The following is an 18,921-nucleotide window of genomic DNA, read 5'->3' on the forward strand; positions in this document are numbered from 1 at the left end:
TTATTTTTATAGACGTAAGCGTTGAGAAACATTGTTTACATAGTAATTGGGAAAGGAAGAAATTTGTTCAAATGATATCCCTCAAGTCTTTGAACTACTTCTAAATTACATGCCAACAATCACAAAGTGTCCTATTACCAAATACTGTTATCAAGTACTATCAAATAGAGTCCTCCTTTACTTTATTAAAAGCAAAGAATTGGAAACCACTGATCTTGCAAAAGGATTTGTTAGTCATTTGAGTATGTTTCAGTCTTATGAAAATAATTATTAAATTATCTGTCACCTTTTCACTCAGAGGCACCTAGTTAATCAGATAACTGATTTTCGTACTTCTTTGCCAACACAATTTTTTTGATAAAATTCTTTCATCATTACATGTTTTCAGTATCTTTCTGTTAAAATATTGACATGCAGATTCACTTCCATATGGAAGACACCTGCCATTTGTGGAATTAGCAAAGCCAGTCTTCATTTCACATCAGACTTACTTTCTGTCGGGAAAAAGTCTGACTTTATTCTTCAATTTAAATAAGTACATTAAGGGACTTCCCTGATGGTGCAGTGGTTAAGAATCTGCCTGCCAGTGCAGGGGACACAGGTTCAAGTCCTGGTCTGGGAAGATCCCACATGCCACAGAGCAACTAAGCCCGCACGCCACAACTACTGAGCCTGCGCGCCTAGAGCCTGTGCTCGACAACAAGAGAAACCACCGCAATGAGAAGTCCGTGCACCGCAATGAAGAGTAGCCCCTACTCGCAGCATCTAGAAAAAGCCCACGTGCAGCAACGAAATGAAGAGTAGCCCCCACTCACCGCAGCTAGAGAAAGCCCACGTGCAGCAACGAAGACCCAACGCAGCCAAAAATAAATAAATAAAATAAATTTATTTTAAAAAATAAATATATTAATATTCACTTTTAAAGAATATTATAAAATCACTGGGAAATAAATTAACTGTAGCTTATAAAATAGATTACTAAAGTCAGTCATGATTAAAATTATATAGATCTAATATTAATATAAAAATTGTAAAACCAAGATGGTACTATTTCTCATTGTATAATTTGGAATAATGCCATATAATGTATAGCTGAATACATTAATTTATTAAGTGAAAAGTAGGGTAGAAGGCATGTTAGTCCCTTGGCAAATACCGGTTTCTGCTTGTGTTGAACTCTTATGCTTGGCTTTTGGGAACAACTAAATAACAATCGTGTAACAAAAAAAGAGAAAGAACTCCAATAATTTTCTTAGACTTCATGATCAAACTTTTTCTTATGTATTTAATAAAAAAGAAAGTTTTTTTGTTAGGAAATAATGGTTTGAGCAGCTAACAATTTCATTTTTTGCTAGCAGGAGGTAGAAAATAGGAAACATTTTATAAGATGAAACAAGAAGATTGATTGTAATGGGAATATTTTGTTATGAAGGGAAAAAACGACCCCTTCCTTCTACTCCCCAGGTTTTTACACCCTAGGCCATGCATCAAGATTCAATGTAGGTGAGGGATATGCCTTTCTTTTGTAAAGTAGGACAAGGATTATGGTGATAGAGGAGGTAGAATGGAAAGTGCATGAATATGCTGGCTGGCTCTCAAACAGATGAGTTTTAGGGAAGAATTCTTATGGAAGTTGAGGATCTGGAAATGTATTCCCTTAAAACTCTCCTCAGGGCTTCCCTGGTGGCGCAGTGGTTAAGAATCCGCCTGCCAATGCAGGGGACACGGGTTCAAGCCGTGGTCTGGGAGGATCCCCCATGCTGCAGAGCAGCTAAGCCCCTGTGCCACAACTATTGAGCCTGCGTTCTAGAGCCCGTGAACCACAGCTACTGAGCCCATGTGCCACAACTACTGAAGCCTGCGCGCCTAGAGCCCGTGCTTCACAACAAGAGAAGCCACCGCAATGAGAAGCCCGCGCACTGCAATGAAAAGTAGCCCCCGTTCGCCACAACTAGAGAAAGCCTGTGCGCAGCAATGAAGACCCAATGCAACGAAAAATAAATAAATAAAATAAATTTTTTTTAAAACTTAAAAAAAAACAAAACTCTCCTCAGATTGATTTCCCTGCACAAGTACCCCCCCTTGGAAAGTCTTCACATACCTTTAGGAAGAATTCCTTGGAAAGTCTTCATGTACCTCACTTTAAAGACTGGTTGATATAGACAGACCCATACTCCACTGGCCCTGACTCTACATTATTCTGGGACATAATTGCAAGTGTCCTAGAAAGAAGGAGGAAGACTTGGTGTTTTTGGAATAGAAGAGGGTTAGGAGAGAAGTCAGAGAAGATGGCCCCAAGTTGGTATAGTCACTCACCATGGTCCTGGATATGGTCCTCAGCTTTGCAGTTCTAGAAATGTGATTTTTGTCAGTCCACACAAAGGTGTTCATATTTTGTCACACTGAATCAAACTCACAGAAGTTAATGTATGAAATAGAATGTCAGTGAATTAATTTATACTCATAATCACCAAGTTGACTGGATTCCCTCTCCTGCTGGGAAATCTATGTAGAAAGGTCAGTTGTAATCAGTCTTACATGAGGAGTGCGGATCTTGAGCATGGCTATTGCTATCAAGCTGTGATGGCCTGATGCGCGATGCCTGGCATGTAACAGGAGCTCAGCAATTGTGGAGTAGAATGCACCTGTCTCCTTTATAGATGCTGATGGGGAAGTTCAGGATTCTGGTAGGCTAACCCAACATATGTTTTGATCAGGTAGATTTTTCCTTGTTCCACTTAAAGGGCTATATCATGTAGCTATTAAATCCAATAAAATGTCACGTCAGGGAATTATGTAATTACAACAATTAAGTTTTATCTATCATCTCTGAGCCTAGAAATGGCTACTGTTCATTTATAAGGGGTTAGAGGTTGCATTCCCGAGACCTGTATAGTAATGGTGGTAGTGGCTGAATGATCTCCATTTCAGAATTCTGTTTGGCGGCCAAGAATGTACTGCATAAAAAGAACAACGTTGGTGAATCTCAGTGCTGGTACTTTGCTAGAGATGGGACATCTTTACTAGGGAAGTATCTTAACCACCTGTGGCCTGGCTAGATTTTGGGGACTGTACTATGATAAGCAACGATACCCCAAATTTCCCCCACTCGGGATAATTCTTGATACTGCTTTTTAAAACAGACAAGCCTTTTCAAATTCTAAAATCATTAGGAATAAGATGGATAAATGAAAAATTGGGGTAAGTCCTATCTGGAAGCAAGAAGACACTTTGTCTCCTCAGAGCTTTTTTCCAGCTCTAGGGTAAGCCATTGAGAGAGGAAAAGATGCCAGGCTGAGAAGTTTCATTTAGTATTTTAATAATAATAATAAAAAAAGACAATACAAAATCCAAACATTTCTTTTTACAAGTTCAGATACATTTTTTCCCCCAAGTGCAAAATACTCTATGAACTGCATCATTTATTGTTGTGTAGTAGATGCTTACTATATCGGCAGCAGTGGAAGGTAGATATAAATACAATATTTTGAGATTTCTTTTGCATTAAAGAAAAAAAGCCTCCCACACGGCAATGGTTATTCTCTGAAACTTAAGTTCGACTCACACAGAAGAGTAAAGTTTTTGGTTTGTCCAAACTGTTACAATCTGTGTTGTCTAGATAAGCTGATAAAAGAACTGGGGGTTATATTCCCTCTTATCATATATTTTTGTAGAGGGTTCCTAGTCCAAGTAATGGCCCAAGGACAGAGTGGGCTACCTTTGAGACAAGTCAAATTTAAAGGTATCCTTGTGTTGTTGGCTTCCACTTTTCTCTTACAGTGCTTAGGAGAGAAGCCAAGCAGGTTAACATTATTTTCTGCTTGTGGTCAGTTATACTTTGTCTCCCTTCCTCTAGTTTGAGCCTGTTATATTGAGGTTAAGCAGCAAATACAGAAGTCTGAACGCTCTATAATATTTTCTGACATTTGAGATATGGCCCCCTAATCTCCACAGTCACCTCAAACATGCATATGGAGAAAACTTCCTGGATATGAAAACTTTCATTAGGACTAAAGACCAGGACTGTACTACTGAACTTTCAGCAATAAATCTGAGCCTCCACCACCTCAAATTAATCCAATCCTGGCAGAGTCTGAGCAGTCACTGCTCAATGTCAACCTCTGGGAATTTGTAGGCCTGGGGCAGGGCAGTTCAAGTCCAGGCTCTGGTCAGTTTTGTCCTGACTTTGTTCTCTAAGGTTTAGGGAATGGGCCTGGCCCAATAATACAGAAAGACAGAGGCAGAGAAGTAAAAAGAGATTGCCACGTTGCTGAAGACATAAGTGCCTTTCTGATATGCATCACTTGGCGCTTGCAGCCCTTGCAGGAATGGCTTCCCATTCCCAGACTCAGATCAGGGCAGGTTTTGTACTAAGAAAAATGAGGCCTCGCAGTACTGCGGCCCTACGAATACCTCATCCTGCAGAGAGGCCTCTTGGCTAGTTCATGAAGGGTTCCCATTTATACCATCTTCCCACTTCCCTACAGTGGTAAAAACCTCTTTTTCTGTCTGACCTGTAAAGGCCTAGAGAGTCCCTGAATGTTGACTCCTCAATCCACTAACCCTTAGTTTGATGCCCCTGGGCCAGCTTCCTCTGCAGGTTTAGGAGCAGCTTTGCCTGGGTTCTTAACTCGCAACTTGGACGACCTAAATTAAACTTGGTGGACATTAGCAGGTCTTCACCTGCTCTCCAAGATCTGTCTTGACATTAGTTAAGAAGCTTGGTGGTCTCTACTTTCCATACTGTGGAAATAATTTGCAAGCCCCGGAAACCATGGAATTAATGGTTAGAGGAAGTGTGTTTATGTGTGTGTATGAGGGTGACAGGAAAGGAATGGAGAGCAAGAAGTCAGACCCTGAAGGCATGAACTGGGAAGCACTCTGACTGTTTGGCTTTCTGAGAGAGATGCAAAATGGTAGGGAGAGAGGAATCAGAAAGTTATCCTAGCTTCTGGTGGAGAATGAGGATGGTCAAAGTTGATTAAGGCAGTTTTCATGGCATCTCCTGGGAAGTGTGGATACTTCTATTAAATGACCATTCCGCTGCTTGGAAGCAGCTGTTTTGTATCTCTACAGCAGAGCCTTCTTTGACCCAGAGAGACAAAGGCAGCCAGACACTCTATCCCCAAGGGCCATGGTGTTGGCTAATGGATGTCAGGGGATCTAGTTGTGACATTGGTTACCTACTGCCTAAGGCTGTTTCGGTTGGTGAATGCTACTGATTGGGGGGGTGTCCGGCTCCTTTATTTAGTGTTGAGCCTCCTTGGGGAGCAATAGCCTGAGACGGTCATTAGAAGTGAGCCCTAGGAGTCAACCGTTAGCCTTTGATTGAATAGGGCTACAGCTTTGGGGGAACTAGAAGGAGCAAATGGAAAATAATTTTATAGGCAGCAGTGGATTGAAGGTGGAGTATGTGCAGGATCTGGACTTGGGCATGGACTTGATTCTTCTTCCTTTTGAAAAGCAGTAGTTGAGGAAGCTAGGCTTGAAGTCAGCTCCAAGAGGAAATGGCAAACAGGGGTAGGCAGAATGGCCAACGTCAGGCAAACAACTCCATGCCTGGATAACTGTCCTATTCTTGGCTCCCACAGCCTTGTCTCTGGCCTCAGGGCCCTGAGTCGGCCTATCCCCAGGGGGTTTGTCCTGGTCTTCTTCCATGTGCACATCAGGGGAAAGCTGGATGAAAGCAGGGAAACGATGGAGGTTTTCCCTACTTGGGGTGGAGAATCACTAGCCAATTCCATCGGCCTCTACAGTCTTGAGGTCCATGCTGAATTCATGGAGGCACAGGGATGGTGGGATTGGTTTAGCAAACACAGGTCCCTCTTCTTCCCGCTCCATCAAGTCCCCAGAATTACATATCCTACATATCAGGTGCCTCTGCTGGGGGAGTAGAGACAGATCAGATGCTCCAGCGCTCAAGGCTCATGAGATTCAAAACCTTTTTCTTCCACTCCAAACATACACTCTTCTCTCTTAGGCAGCTATAAATAGGGTTGTTCTAATAGAGGAAAAAGAAACAAAAACAAAAAACAAAACCAGAAAACAAAAACCCCTCCCTCTAGTCAACACAGAAAGACTCAAAACGATTGCACTTATTAGATGTGGACAGGATGGCAGAAGGCTCGCCAAGTGCACACATTCCTCTTGCTGCCCACGGCCTGGGGCCAGAGGTAGGTGGCTCTGGGCTGGCTGCAGAGCGGGGTCCTCTTTGGTGGGGCCCACAAGCCATCTGGGACTACAAGGGAAAGATAACTCTGGGGGCAAGGCCCAAGCTGGCTTTTGGTCAGCAGCCATGTTTCTTTAAGGACAATACTTAGCAAGGGGAGTAGGGCTCCCCCAGGGAGCACTCAGGTGGGAGTGAGGGAATGGCTGGGCCAGGGAAGACAAGTAAGAAAAGGGATTAGTGTTTGAGGCTGGCTTCCAATTGTTCTGTAGTCTAGTCCTTTAGAGGACACATTTTCTTTCTTTTTCCGTTTTCTTTTTTTGCCGATGCTTTAAAACCTGGTTTCTGTCCTGCAGAGATAAAGTCTTTCTCTTGGGGAGCAGCAGCCGCCTATTCAACACGGTAATTCCTGCTGCTCTTCCTCAGTCAGCTGGTGTCCACTAGCCAGTGGTGTGGGCCTTTTGTAAGCCCTCATGAATTGGACCCCAGGCAGTTGTGAGCGAAGAAGGAGAGGAGCTGTGTAGACAGGAAAGCTGGCTGTGTGGGCAGTCCAGGGCTCAAACCACGTGTCCCAGAGGACGAGTGCTGGCATTAAGCCTGTAAGTCAAAGGCTTCTTTGGCAGAACCCTGGGCTGTTAGAATATTCCTGGGGGGCACAGCCAGGGGACATTTTGGCTCCTGTCTAGCAAGGCACAACCTATAACGGCAGAAGCCCCTCTTCCCCCTCCCCATTCCCCACTAGACCCACTTCCTTCGTGGGCCTCTAGCACCCTTCCAAGCTGATAGGGTCAGGGATGTGAGCTGGTAAAATGGGCAGTGTGGCTGGGGAGGGGAGCAGGATACTGTTCCTTCACCCCTCGGGAGAACAGAGCCAGCACTGAATGGCTTTTCCAGGGAGCATATAGGAAATGAGTAAAGAGAAAGAGCGAGGCAGAAAGAGACAAGGAAAGGAAGCTAGAGGAATGGAAAGGGAGAGTGCTTGGTCTATATGGAGATTTTTTTTTCTCCAAAAAGAGAGATCGGAGAGAGTCCCTCATCTGAGGGTGGGGGCTGCCGGCTCTGAGGGCTAAAGAGTCTGGGGGCTTCAAAACCTGGGTCTTGGGCCTAGCGGCACTATTTATAGGGCCTCAGGAAGCTGGAAACTTTGGAGCGGAGCAGCTTGATGAAGGATTTGGGCAGCATCTCCTTGTGCTTCTCTGTGTACTTGAAGTAGTTCTGGGGGTGGGCCAGCACCTCGAAGAAGGCCTTAATGAGCTTCTTGTCCTGCAGAGGATGGCAGGTAGCAATGTCAGCATCAGTGTCAGTGGCGGGAGAGAGGACCACCAGCCTCCACTCAGCAGCAGCCCCTCTTGATGTCTAATAGGCATATCCAGAAGTGAACTCTGGATTCCCATCCCCCCATCTGTTGCTCCTTTGGAATTCTACAACTCAGTCAGTGGCAGCTCCATCCTTCCATCGCTCAGTCCCAGTCCTTGGAGCCATCCTTGACCCCTCTCTCTTGCTCACAACCACAGCAAATCCTGTTGATTCTACCTTTAAAATATATCCAGGGTCAGACCACTTCTCACTGTCTCCAGAGCTACCACCCTGTCCAAGCCACCATCATCTCTCACTTGGCAATGGCCTCCTAACTGGTCTCCATGCTTCTACCTACCCTTGTCCTTCTACAGACTGTTCTCCCCCACAGCAGCCAGAATGACTTTTTTGGTTTTTAATTAGATCACGTCCTTCTTCTTTTCTAAACACTTCTCTGGTTTGTTTTTTTTTTTTAATTTATCTTTTATATCTTTATTGGAGTATAATTGCTTTACAGTGTTGTGTTAGTTTCTGCTGTACAACAAAATGAATCAGCTATATGTATACATATATCCCCATATCCCCTCCCTCTTGAGTCTGGTTTCTTTTATCACTCAGTAAAGCTGAATCCCTTTCATGGCCCATAGGCTGAATGTGATCTGTGCCCTGCTGTCTCTCCTCTATCCCCGTCTTGACTCTTCCTTACTCTGCTGAGCTGCACTGGCCTCAAGGTTCTTGAACATGCCACATGGCTCCCATGCTCCTGAGCTTGGAATGCTCCTCTCCTGATCTTCTAATGGGTAGCCTTTCACCTCCTTCAGGTCTCTTCTCCTCAGAGGCCTTCCCTGATCACCCTGTCTGAAACAGCAACATGATGTGTGGAGAGCCTACAGGGTGCCAAGCACTGTGCATTAGGACTCAGCTCTTCTGGCTTCTAGGCTAGTGTTCTTTCCATTGCATCAGCAGATTTTTAAAACAAGGGGTGGAGCTTCCAGCCTCTCATCTCCACTTTAATCAAAATGGTGCCTCTACTTTATGCATTGGAGTTCCACAGCACATTTGATATAAGGAGTCAGATGCTCTAAAAATTTTTGAAAAGCATTGCTGAAATTATACTCTTTGCAGTCTGCAAGTTCTAGATTTTTGTCATTGTGTCTCATTTTGATAATAATACAAAAATTATTTTATTTATCGTAAAGATAACTTTTTTGCATGGATAATGTATGAAGGATAATACTGTGACTAGGACTATATAGTTTCTTTAGTAAGATTTTCTCAAACTGGGATCCACAGACCTAGGTATCCAGACCATCCTTCAATGTTGGAAACATTCCTTTTCCTTTAAAAGAGGTCTATACCGAATTAACTCTGAGAAACGCTGTACTAGATCTGCTGTTTTTCTGTGGGAACTGAGGAGGGAGTAAGGGAAGGCAGGGACTTATGCAAAAGCATCTTTCTAAACCACATTTTCCGTATGTGTCTTGGTGGAAGAGGTCAAGGACAGTTCATCTCCTCATCCTCCCTTCCTCTTCACCCAGAGTGTAAGACAGTGTGAGTGACACTGCAGTCAGACGGGCTTGGGCTCAAATCCCAGCTTTGCCACTGGGCAAGTGCTCTAACTCTCTGTGCCTCAGTTTTCTCATCGGTAAAGTGGGAATGATGGAAGCACCTAGTTCATAGAGCTACTGTGTAAATCAAATGAGGATATTCAAGTCAGCACTTAGCATATTGCCTGCACATTGCTACGTGCTCGTTAAACACTGGCCATCACTACTGTTCATATTCACTCACCTTCAAAATCTCCTGGTGGTTTTCAGATGCATAGAGCCGGCCGTCTCGCACAATGTCTTCAACCAGCTGTTCATAGTCCTCTGCAAGGTCAGCGAAGGAGAGGGGCTCAGGGGTGGGAACTCCTCCTGCTTCCTTGCTCCCTCCAACACCCATGAGCCTCCCCTTTCTCACCCACTTCCCTGGCTCTTCTGCCCTTGCTCACCATCATAGGTAACATAGGGAATCTGGAAGCCACGGGCGCTGTTGGCCTCACTTGTCTTGAAGTTGATCCAGAGCTTCCTGGAGCGGGCTGTGAAGGCGATGGGGCGCTCGTAGGTCTGGCAGGTCTCATAGGTGGTAATGGAGGATGGGGAGGCTGGGAAGGCAAGCAGCAGGTCAGGAGAGAGCAGGGCAAGCTCTCCAAGTCCTCCTAGAGTGAGGAATCATGCTGACAGAGGCCCTCCCTCATGTATGTAGCTCCCCTACCCTCCAGCATACACATATTCTCTCTCAATGCCCTGGGCTTGTTCCACAATTCCTCTTTGACATCCAGGCAGTCACACAGTGTAAGAAATTTGACATTTAAGTGAATGGAACAGTAAAAATACTAGAATATGGGCTTCCCTGGTGGCACAGTGGTTGAGAGTCCGCCTGCCAATGCGGGGGACATGGGTTCGTGCCCTGGTCCGGGAGGATCCCACATACCACGGAGCAGCTGGGCCCGTGAGCCATGGCCGCTGGGCCTGCGCGTCTGGAGCCTGTGCTCCACAACGGGAAAGGCCACAACAGTGAGAGGCCCGCGTACCGCAAAAAAAATAAAATAAAATAAAATAAAAAAAAATACTAGAATAGGAAAGTGACACATGTAAGACTATTGGAATTCTGCTCCCAAAGCTGGCTTTCTTAACTCTGCTCTCCACCGAACATGTAGCATTCATTGCTGTTTTCCTTTGCTCCGAGGCCTCCCTCATCATTGCCCCAATTCTTCCAGCACCAATTTTTTTCTCTCTCTCTCCCTCCCAACCAGATTTGGACTGCCCTTCCCTGGCCCAACTCTGCAGCCACCCACAGTTCTTTCTCATGACGAGGACGTCCCCACACTCGTCCTCAGACGGCAGGAAGATCTCGGGTACCACGATAAGAATCTTGCGCTTGGGTGGGGGGTTGATGTTCCAGACGCACTCCACGCCGGCTGGGTAGTTGCCTGGGTAGTTGGGAGACTCGATATAGCCAGTGAACTCACCCAGCTCCCCACCACACTGGCGATCTGTAGGCCAAGCCCCGGTGGACAAAGCAAGAAAGAGAAGGGAAGTCAGTGGGGAAATAGGTTGGGGAAATTGAAGAGTTCTGAAGTGGAAATCAGATACACGTAGGGAGCCTCCTTCTTAGTCATCATCTCTTCTCCAAGTTCTGGGTCTCCCTTCCTTCCTGCCCTTTTAGTACCTTCTAATCTCACTTTACCTGTCCCTGCCTCCCCACTACCTGCCTCCCTCCTCTCCAGGGAGAGGGTGCTACAGGGCCCAGCCCAGCAACCCGTCTTGAGGTTGAGTGGGTTGGGGAGAGATGGAGGGTGGGACTTTCCTGCCCATCCACTGCCCAGCCCTGCTCCCTGTTGGTTTACTCCCTGCCCACCTCCGGCTTCCTCCCATGCCCACTGCTCCCAGGCCTCTCCACCCCTTTTTCCACAGCCTGGCCTGACACATACTCTTGCACTGGGCCACACTGGTGGAGCCATCAAAGTCAGTGCTTGTGTTTCCTGGACAGCGGGTGCAGAAGTTCTGACGGAAGTCGGGCTGATAGGAGCCCATGGCACAGCGGATACAGCGATGGATGCTGGTGTTGTAGTAGTGCCCAGGGGAGCACTGGACTGCAGGCAAGGGGGAAGGGTAGGATTTAAGATGGCAGGCAAGCGGGAGTTCTGGGGCAGGACACATCGTCATAGAGAGTGAATGAAGACATCAGAGTTCCTTCTAGAGTCCCAACCTTCCCTAGTCAGGCCAGAATTTAAGCTCAGGCGAAAACGAACTTGACAGAGTGGTTGGCTACAGCACCAATCCTGTTCTTTCAAGGCACTGAGCACAGTCGCAAACCTGTACAGAAACTCATTTGTTGTATAGAGGGGAAGGTGACACCAGCTTTCCAAAGCAGAGGGGTAAGTAGAACTGTTAGCTATTCCCCAATTCCCACGCTTGGGACTGGTGGAGGGTCAGGACGGGTCCTATGAGTAGGATGCGGGGGTTGGTCATGCAGCTGGGCCTTTCCCGGTTTGGGGAAGATGGTAGGGCAACATACTTGGGTCTACTCTGGGGACTTGGAGAGTTTTTTGGAAGTAGCTGGGGTTGGGGTCCTGTACCGGGGGGAGTAGCCCACTCACCTTTAGTGTCACAGTCTTGGAAGGAGGCGGCTCCCTCGTGCTTGGTGGTGAGGCTCCCACCGCACGGGAAGCACAGGGTCCGTCCTGCTTCAGGTTGGTAGGTGCCACGTGGACATGGCTGGCAGGGCTTGAAGCCATCTACAGAGTGTTGGCCAGGTGAGCACTGACCTGCAGTAAACCGAGGGCCCAACTCTGATGGGGATGTTCCTGGTCATCCCCACGGGGTCACCCAGTCTCAGGGGACAGAGGCACACACAAACAGGATGTTGACTAGGAGAGTGGCCTGGGGCCTGGGCCTGCCTTGGGAAATCCCATGCCCATGGGCGTCCCAGTGCCCACCCTACCCCACTCTGTATTGTTTGTTCCCCTGGCACCTGCACATGTGGTGACGTTGGTGGCTCCGAGAGGCCCGTGGGCATCACTCCCAGGGCAAAGGTCGCAGGAGAGCTGCCCTTCTCTCTCCTGGAAGGTGCCCGCCGGGCATGGTACACACTGCTCCGTCTGGCCGTGGTAATACGTTCCCTGCGGGCAGCTGACTGAGGGAGAGTCGGCCGCGCTAGCCACCCACCCCCCACCTATTTCCCACCACCCAGGTCTGGGACTCCCCTTCCCTCTCCCCCCAGATTCAAGGAGAATCTCTTTGTCTGGGAACAGACAGAATCCTGCTTGGGAGGATCAGGGGCCAAAGCCATGTGCAGGAGGGTTGGTGGCCCGACATGATGTCCCTCTAGATTTCAGCCTGGGACCAAGGAGGGGGTGATGATGGGCAGGAGTGTCTTGGCTGCCTCACAATTTGAGAGATGCAACCGAGGCCGTAAAGTGTCCTGCTCTGAACCAGACCCAAGCTGAGCCTTCCCTACTCCCCTGCTCCCCTGTTCCCCAGCAAGCTCCCTTACCACACTTGGCCCCAGAGCGGTGCTGCCCGGGCCTACAGGCCTCCACTGGTTCCGCTCGCTCCCCAGCTACTGGGCCTGGTTTGTGGGCCAGCTCATAATCAAGGCCTGCCAGGCGCAGTAGGAAGCGGTCCTGGTTGATGGACTTTCTAAGCATCTTCAGGGACCCTTTCAGCCGCCGTTCCATCCGCTGTCGGAGGCAGGGTAGCCCACAGCCAGCTGGTGGGGGATGGTGTTATGAGTCAGAGAAGGAAGAGAAAGAAAGAGAAGGAAAAGAAAGAAAGAGTCCCTCCTCCCTGTGAGCAGGAGGGCAAGGAAGCAAAGCTAGGAGCTAGGAGGGTCGTGGTGAGAGGGACTGGCTCCTGGGCTTGGCCTTAGGCAGGGTCTGCCCTTAATACAGGCTCTGCCCCTTCCTTCACTGCTGTTTGCCCATCTCTGCCCTCCCCTTTCCACCCTCCTCCCAACGGTGTCCCAAGTCCCACCTGTGGTTTCTTCGGCTCTGACTTCTGCCTCCAGTTCCAGGGTGAGCCGAGTGACTTCCTTGCCTGGAGGGGTCCGGGCCCGCCGGCCCTTGCCCTTCCGAGAGGAGTCACACTTGAGGTGGATGAAGGTGACCTGGCAGTCAGAGCAGGGGGCACCACCTGGGGGAGAGGCCTTGTCAACCTCAGGGGCACCCCCTGGAGACAGGGAATGTTCTTACTCCCAGCTCTCACTTTTCCACCCCAACTCAGACAGATCTCACCAGATCTCTGACTATAACTATCTCAATTCTCTTGTAGTCTAAGATGCTAATCAGTTGGTGGGGGGGATATCCTAGGACTTCCTTGGACCCTATGCCTACAACTGTTTCTTCCCCTGTTCTGTCCAGAATTCAGGGTGCCAGTGGGTTTTTGGAGATCCCACTAAGCAGAAGAGCTGAGGGGTGGGAAGGGTTTGGTGGCCAGATAGCCCATTGGAGTGGGGTCCCCAGTCCAGACCTGGCCCCAGGATTCTGCTGGCCTCCTCCGTTTTGCCTTTGTTTCTCAGGTGCAAACGGCATTTGGCATCTTTGATCTTGAAGGAAGCCCGCTGTTTAACCGTCAGCACTGCAGCCTCTAGAGGGATGGCAGAGCTCAGCACAGCCTGGGGGTCCCTTGAGGGTGGGGGCTGCTATAAAGGATGTTGGGAAGCTGGGGCCAGCGGCTTGGCTGGAGGAGAGGGACTACGATAGCCAAGGGCATCGGCTGTTCTCCAGCAGGGCTGGAGAATTACAGAGGAAAGAAGGGGATCCAGGAAAAAGTAAGGCCAGGAGGATTAATAAGGAAGAGAAATAGGGGTTAATAAGCCAGGGAGTAGCATGGAACAAGGCCTCTGGGCTGGTGCTCACCATGGCAGTGGTTGGAGTTTGTGCTGTTCCCAGTGTGGCCAGCTCGGCCTGGAGCAGCCCTGGGGCTGGGGATGCCACAGCTCACGGTGAAGCCATTCTCAGACTCTGAGAGAAGGGGGCTGTCACAGCTCTGACCTGCCCCCTGACCCCCACTGGCTGGAGGGATCCAAGGGGACCAGAGGAGCTGCCTAAACAGCCAGACTTCCCCCCTGCCAGCCCTCCAGCAACCTCCTCCCTGTACCTGGCAAAAACCGGGCCCAGGAGGGGCAGCTCAGGGCACAGGTGTCCTTCTTCCCAGACCGACTGCAGCTGATCATGGCTTTCGAGGCACCAGGACTACTGTGACACTTTACTGGCTCTAGGAAGTGGAGAGAAGCCTGAGGAGGAGAGGGTCTTCCTCTCCCGCCCTCTCTGTCAGTCCGTCAGTCAAGTAATTAGGAGGAAGAGAATTAGCTACATGTAGAACTGCAACTGTACACGGAGATGAATGAAGGGATTATTTACCAGGAACTTCACATCTCAAATGGCTACATTCTCCATCTCCTACTACCTCATACCTTCCTCAGTATGGAACTCCACATTTCCCAGGACCCCAACTACCCCCCACCCTGAAACTGCAGTTCAAGACTCAGCCAGCAGAGGGCGCTGCCCACCTGTGCAATCCTTCCCGTTCCAGTGCAGCCGGCCCTGGCCTGCTGGGCAGGTACACCGGTAGCTGCCAGGAGTGTTGATGCAGCCAAAGCGGCAACCTCCCCGGTTGATACTGCACTCATCCACATCTGGGCGAGGGAGGAGGGAGGCACAGACAAACAGTAAGGGGTGGGGGGTGGGTGGGGGGAAGTAGGAGCCAGAGAGTGGGCAGTGAGTGAGGACCTTTGGTTAGAGTTCCAGGCACTCTGAGATGATTCCCGGCCCGAGAAGAGCTCAAACCTAGGACCTCCTTCCCTAATCTCTGTTCCCAGTCAAAAGAAGGATTGAGAAGGGACCAAGCTAACAAGCTTTTTAAAGCCTTCCACTCCTACCCACCAGTGGGGCTGTAATTTGGAAGCTAAGGATGGGAGTCAAGAGGCAGTGATGGGGATGGGAGACAGAAGTTTCGGAAACAGGATGCTGTTCCCTGATACTCTAATCTCTCAATTGTCTTAATCTCTCCCACTTCATCATGATGAATGCAGACATGGCACACGCACCTGGGGATTGCCCACAGCCACCAGCCAACTCAGGGACTCGTTCAATTGAAGGGTGAGGAGTTGAGAGGGGCTGGGTGGCTGAGGGTCCAGATTTGCTGACTTACCCCCACAGTGGGTGACACCATACAGTAGGTAGCCGTGATGGCAGAGGCACTGGAAGCTCCCCGGTGTGTTGACACATATGTGGTCACAGGTTCGATCAAAGGAACACTCGTCTATATCTGGAAGAGCAAGGTTTCAAGCCGCCGAATCTGTCTTGAGGCACATGACCCTGTGACTCCGTGCTCAGGTGAAGGGCCCCAGGGAGGGGCCTTGGCTCTCTCCCTTAAACTGAAAAGAGTTCCTACCTCTGGCCCAGCCCTAAGATCAGCAATTCAGCAATGCCTACCCACCCCCTAAGCCCGCTCCATTTGGAGTCTTTGGAGTCAGGAACTCTTGAGGTCCGGTGCCTATGGATCAGGGCCACCATGTGTGGTTAGGCTCGTCAGATCCTGCCAAGGGTAGGAACTGGGGTGAAATCCATCCCTCACTTCTTGCCAAGCCATGTGCCCCAGCGTAGAGCTGGTTTGCCCAGAGGAAGGAGCACATTTGCTAATTCACAGCACAACACACCCTATGGAGACTCTCCACAGTGTCCTTTGAGCTTCTCAGGCTCTGGCCCTCTGGCCTCTTTGAAGCTCTCCTATCCCGAGAAACTCTCCAAAGGCTTTGCCCTTGGCCCAAGTCTGCTCACCCTGGCAGTTCCTCTCATTGATGAGAAGCTTATAGCCCTTCTTGCAGCTGCATTCGAAGCTGCCCACTGTGTTGCGGCAAATGTGGTCACAGCCCCCATTGTTCAAGCGGCACTCATCTATGTCTGGGGAGGCAGGGCAAAGGAGAGAGAATCAGAGTAATACTGAAGGCTGGGGACAAATAGGGAGACAAGATCCCTCCCTCCCTCACAGAGACAGGGAGAATCAAGGAGAGCCCTGGGCCTGCCTCTTTCTCTCTCCCGTCTCTGTTTCTCCCCCCGTTCAGGGTATCTGTGGCCATTAGTAACAACCTTGTTTCCTGAGACTGAGTCTTCTTAGAAGGGGAAAGATGGGAACCAGTGTCAGGCCCTCAGGTAATTGCCTAGAAGTAGGTGGGCACCTGACTTACAGGGGGCTAGTCCATGCCCCTCACTCTGCCACTGACAGCCCCTCCCAAGAAAGCTGGTGGACAGGGTTTATCCCCTTACTGTCTCCCACCCCTGCCTGCCATAAGAGCACGGGGGCGGGGGGGGGGGGGCGGGGGTCAGAGAGGTGGAGATTCAAAGGGGCAGCGCTTCAGAGAGGAGGAGCTAGAAGAGAGGCCAGGCAGGGAGGACCTCCAGGAGAGCCAGTGAGGCTGGGGAGCTGATGGGGGGAGGGGTGGGGGCCAGGCAGGGGGCTGGGCTGTGAGAGGTCTGGAGAGACTCAGGCCTGAGGCAGCTTTCAGCACTAGGAAGGGAAGGGAAGGAGGGGGGCGTGAGCGGCTTCCTTCCTGAGGTCAAGTTCCCCAAGCGGGTGGCAGACAGGACCCAGGCTACTCACCCCTACTTGGGGGAGGGGGCAGAGGGGGCAGTCTTCCACTTCACTCTTAGCATACCTGTCAACAGTCCTTCCTAGCAGCAAACCTCTCAGCTCTGGCTGTCTGACCTGCGGCCCCAGCCCTCCCCCGCACCCCAACCTCCTCCGAGGCCTCTCTACCAGCTGTTGGGCCAAAAGACACAAAGAGCAAGCCCAGGCCTTCCTCCAGTCCCCACTCCTTGTGACCAAGGGACACAGACCTGATGAATCACAATTTTCAGTATGGCTACCCTCCCTTTCCCCGCCCCCCCCCGCTCCACCTTTCCCCTAAACCTGGCTAATTAAAAGGTGGGGAAAATAGAATGGACAATGTGGGACATTATACCATAATAATAGCTAACACAGAGTGTTCACCATTTGCCAGGCACTGTTCTAAGACTTTACATATAGTTTATATGTAACTCATTTAATCCTTACAACATTCCTATGAGGCAAGCACTTTACTTGGTGAAACTGAGGCGCAGAGACACTAAGTAACTAGCCCAGGATTGCGGAGTTAATAAGAGGCAGAGCTGGAATCTGAACCCAGGCAGCCAAGCTCCAGCATCAGTGCTTCCAACTGCTACCCTAATCTCCTTCTGACCAGGAGAGCCTTTCCTCGGGGAAGGTCTGGGGAATGTGGGTTAAGAAGGTTATGGAACACACCTGTGACCTTGTGCATACATAGGGCTCAAATATTCTTCTAGACCCAGGAACAAACATGAATGGCACGTCCATTAACCAAGAGGGTTAGGGACCCATAGGGGAAATGGGAATAAGAGTAAGGAAAACAAAGTGGGGCAGGGACACTAAGGAACTGGCTGGACTTTTTTTTTTTTTTTTTGCGGTACGCGGGCCTCTCACTGTTGTGGCCTCTCCCGCTGTGGAGCACAGGCTCCAGATGCGCAGGCTCAGCGGCCATGGCTCACGGGCCCAGCCTCTCCGCGGCACGTGGGATCTTCCCGGATCGGGGCACGAACCCGTGTCCCCTGCATCGGCAGGCGGACTCTCAACCACTGCGCCACCAGGGAAGCCCCAGGCTGGACTTTTTTTGTGCCCCTTGAACTGAGATGGGGAAAGGTGGGCAGGAGACAAGCCTTAGCCACAGCCTCAGTTATTTACAATCAGGATCGTCTCCAGGGGCTTGAGGAGGTCCCACAATAGGTACTGTATCTCTGGTCCCAACCTCAGCCCCTTACCCTTACGCTCCTGTCCTCCGAAAACCCTTACCTTTGCAGGTCTTCCTGTCCGGCTGCAGCATGAAGCCCACAGGGCAGCTGCAGTGGACGCCCGTCGCTGCATCGTGGCACTTACTGTCGCAGCCCCCGTTGTTAACAGCACAGGTCTCTGTTTAGGAGGGAGGTGGGAGATGGTAAGCTGGTTATCAGCTTGGAGGAGTCCCAAACGTGAGGGTATAGGAGGGAGCACAGAGGCCCAAGGGAAGGCCTTAGCCTCCCTGTGCTTTAGAAGGAGCATTAAGTGGAGGCTCCCAGCCCCCTTCCTCCCATCACTCCCGCCCCCATCCCCTCACAAGTACAGCCAAGCAGTCCACTTCCCTGCCCCCTACTTGATTGAAACAAGGTGGACAGCAGTGAGGCAGGTACAAGCCAGAGCTGTCAGGCAGGAATGTGCTGAGGGGGTGGAGGAGGTAGAGAGGGGAGGGCGCAGGGAGGGATGGAAGCTAAGTAAGGGTGGTCCCCGCCGCCAGGGATCAAGAAGGGACAACAGGAGTTTCCTCCTCTTTCCACCGACCATCTCGACTATCTCATTGGCGGGTGGGGGGTCATGGTGGGACAATCCTGGGAAGAGTGAGCCTGGTGATTCCTAAGACAGCTGAGAGATGACCGTCAGTCCATTTCCCCTTCCTCCCTGCTCAGCTGTCTTAAGAAAGATCCCAGTTCCAGGACTGACTGCTCATCCTCAGAGGAGACAGCTAGTACTCCATCATTTCCCAGCCCCTTCCTGGCTACCTCCAACTCCTCCCAGGCCCTCCTCTTAGTTCCAGAGGGAGATAAGCTGGCTGTCCTGTTGTTGTTTTACTTTCCTAATGGGGGAAATACTGTCTAGGCTAGGGGAGGGGGCAAAAGGAGAAGAATCCAGAGGAGAAGGAAGGGCGTAAGAAGATAGGTGAGAGAGTTAGAGAACCTCAGAGCTAAGTCTCTTCTGTTGACCCCTCCTGACCGGTAAGCTTTCCCTTTGCTGAGAGGTCGGAGTTGGGGGAGTATGGATGGGCCACTCTCCCTATTTTCTGAATTCAGAGCAGGAGAAAAATAGAGGTTTAAACTGCAGCTCAGGAGA

General features: G+C 50.0%; 1 protein-coding gene across 1 annotated transcript in view; it reads right to left on the bottom strand.

Annotated features, from left to right (window-relative positions):
• Positions 1-2,751: 2,751 nt before the first annotated feature.
• The window catches only part of SCUBE3 (signal peptide, CUB domain and EGF like domain containing 3), a 39,380-nt gene continuing 23,210 nt past the window's right edge, over positions 2,752-18,921 (bottom strand). Inside the window, exons 8-23 of the mRNA XM_089918026.1 lie at positions 17,854-17,970; positions 15,789-15,911; positions 15,160-15,276; positions 14,519-14,644; positions 14,107-14,223; positions 13,866-13,970; positions 13,477-13,593; positions 12,982-13,140; positions 12,503-12,718; positions 11,981-12,142; positions 11,607-11,774; positions 10,938-11,099; positions 10,302-10,499; positions 9,456-9,608; positions 9,254-9,333; positions 2,752-7,429 (exon numbers count right to left, since the gene is read on the bottom strand). Coding sequence (XP_089774152.1) covers positions 7,280-7,429; positions 9,254-9,333; positions 9,456-9,608; positions 10,302-10,499; positions 10,938-11,099; positions 11,607-11,774; positions 11,981-12,142; positions 12,503-12,718; positions 12,982-13,140; positions 13,477-13,593; positions 13,866-13,970; positions 14,107-14,223; positions 14,519-14,644; positions 15,160-15,276; positions 15,789-15,911; positions 17,854-17,970 — 2,270 coding nt within the window. The 3' untranslated portion in view covers positions 2,752-7,279. The remainder of the gene's footprint in view (positions 7,430-9,253; positions 9,334-9,455; positions 9,609-10,301; positions 10,500-10,937; positions 11,100-11,606; positions 11,775-11,980; positions 12,143-12,502; positions 12,719-12,981; positions 13,141-13,476; positions 13,594-13,865; positions 13,971-14,106; positions 14,224-14,518; positions 14,645-15,159; positions 15,277-15,788; positions 15,912-17,853; positions 17,971-18,921) is intronic.

The sequence above is a fragment of the Delphinapterus leucas genome, chromosome 10 (assembly GCF_059928025.1).
Source record: "Delphinapterus leucas isolate spDelLeu-1000000601 "Yukka" chromosome 10, BTC_Dleu_Yukka2, whole genome shotgun sequence".
NCBI lineage: Eukaryota > Metazoa > Chordata > Mammalia > Artiodactyla > Monodontidae > Delphinapterus > Delphinapterus leucas.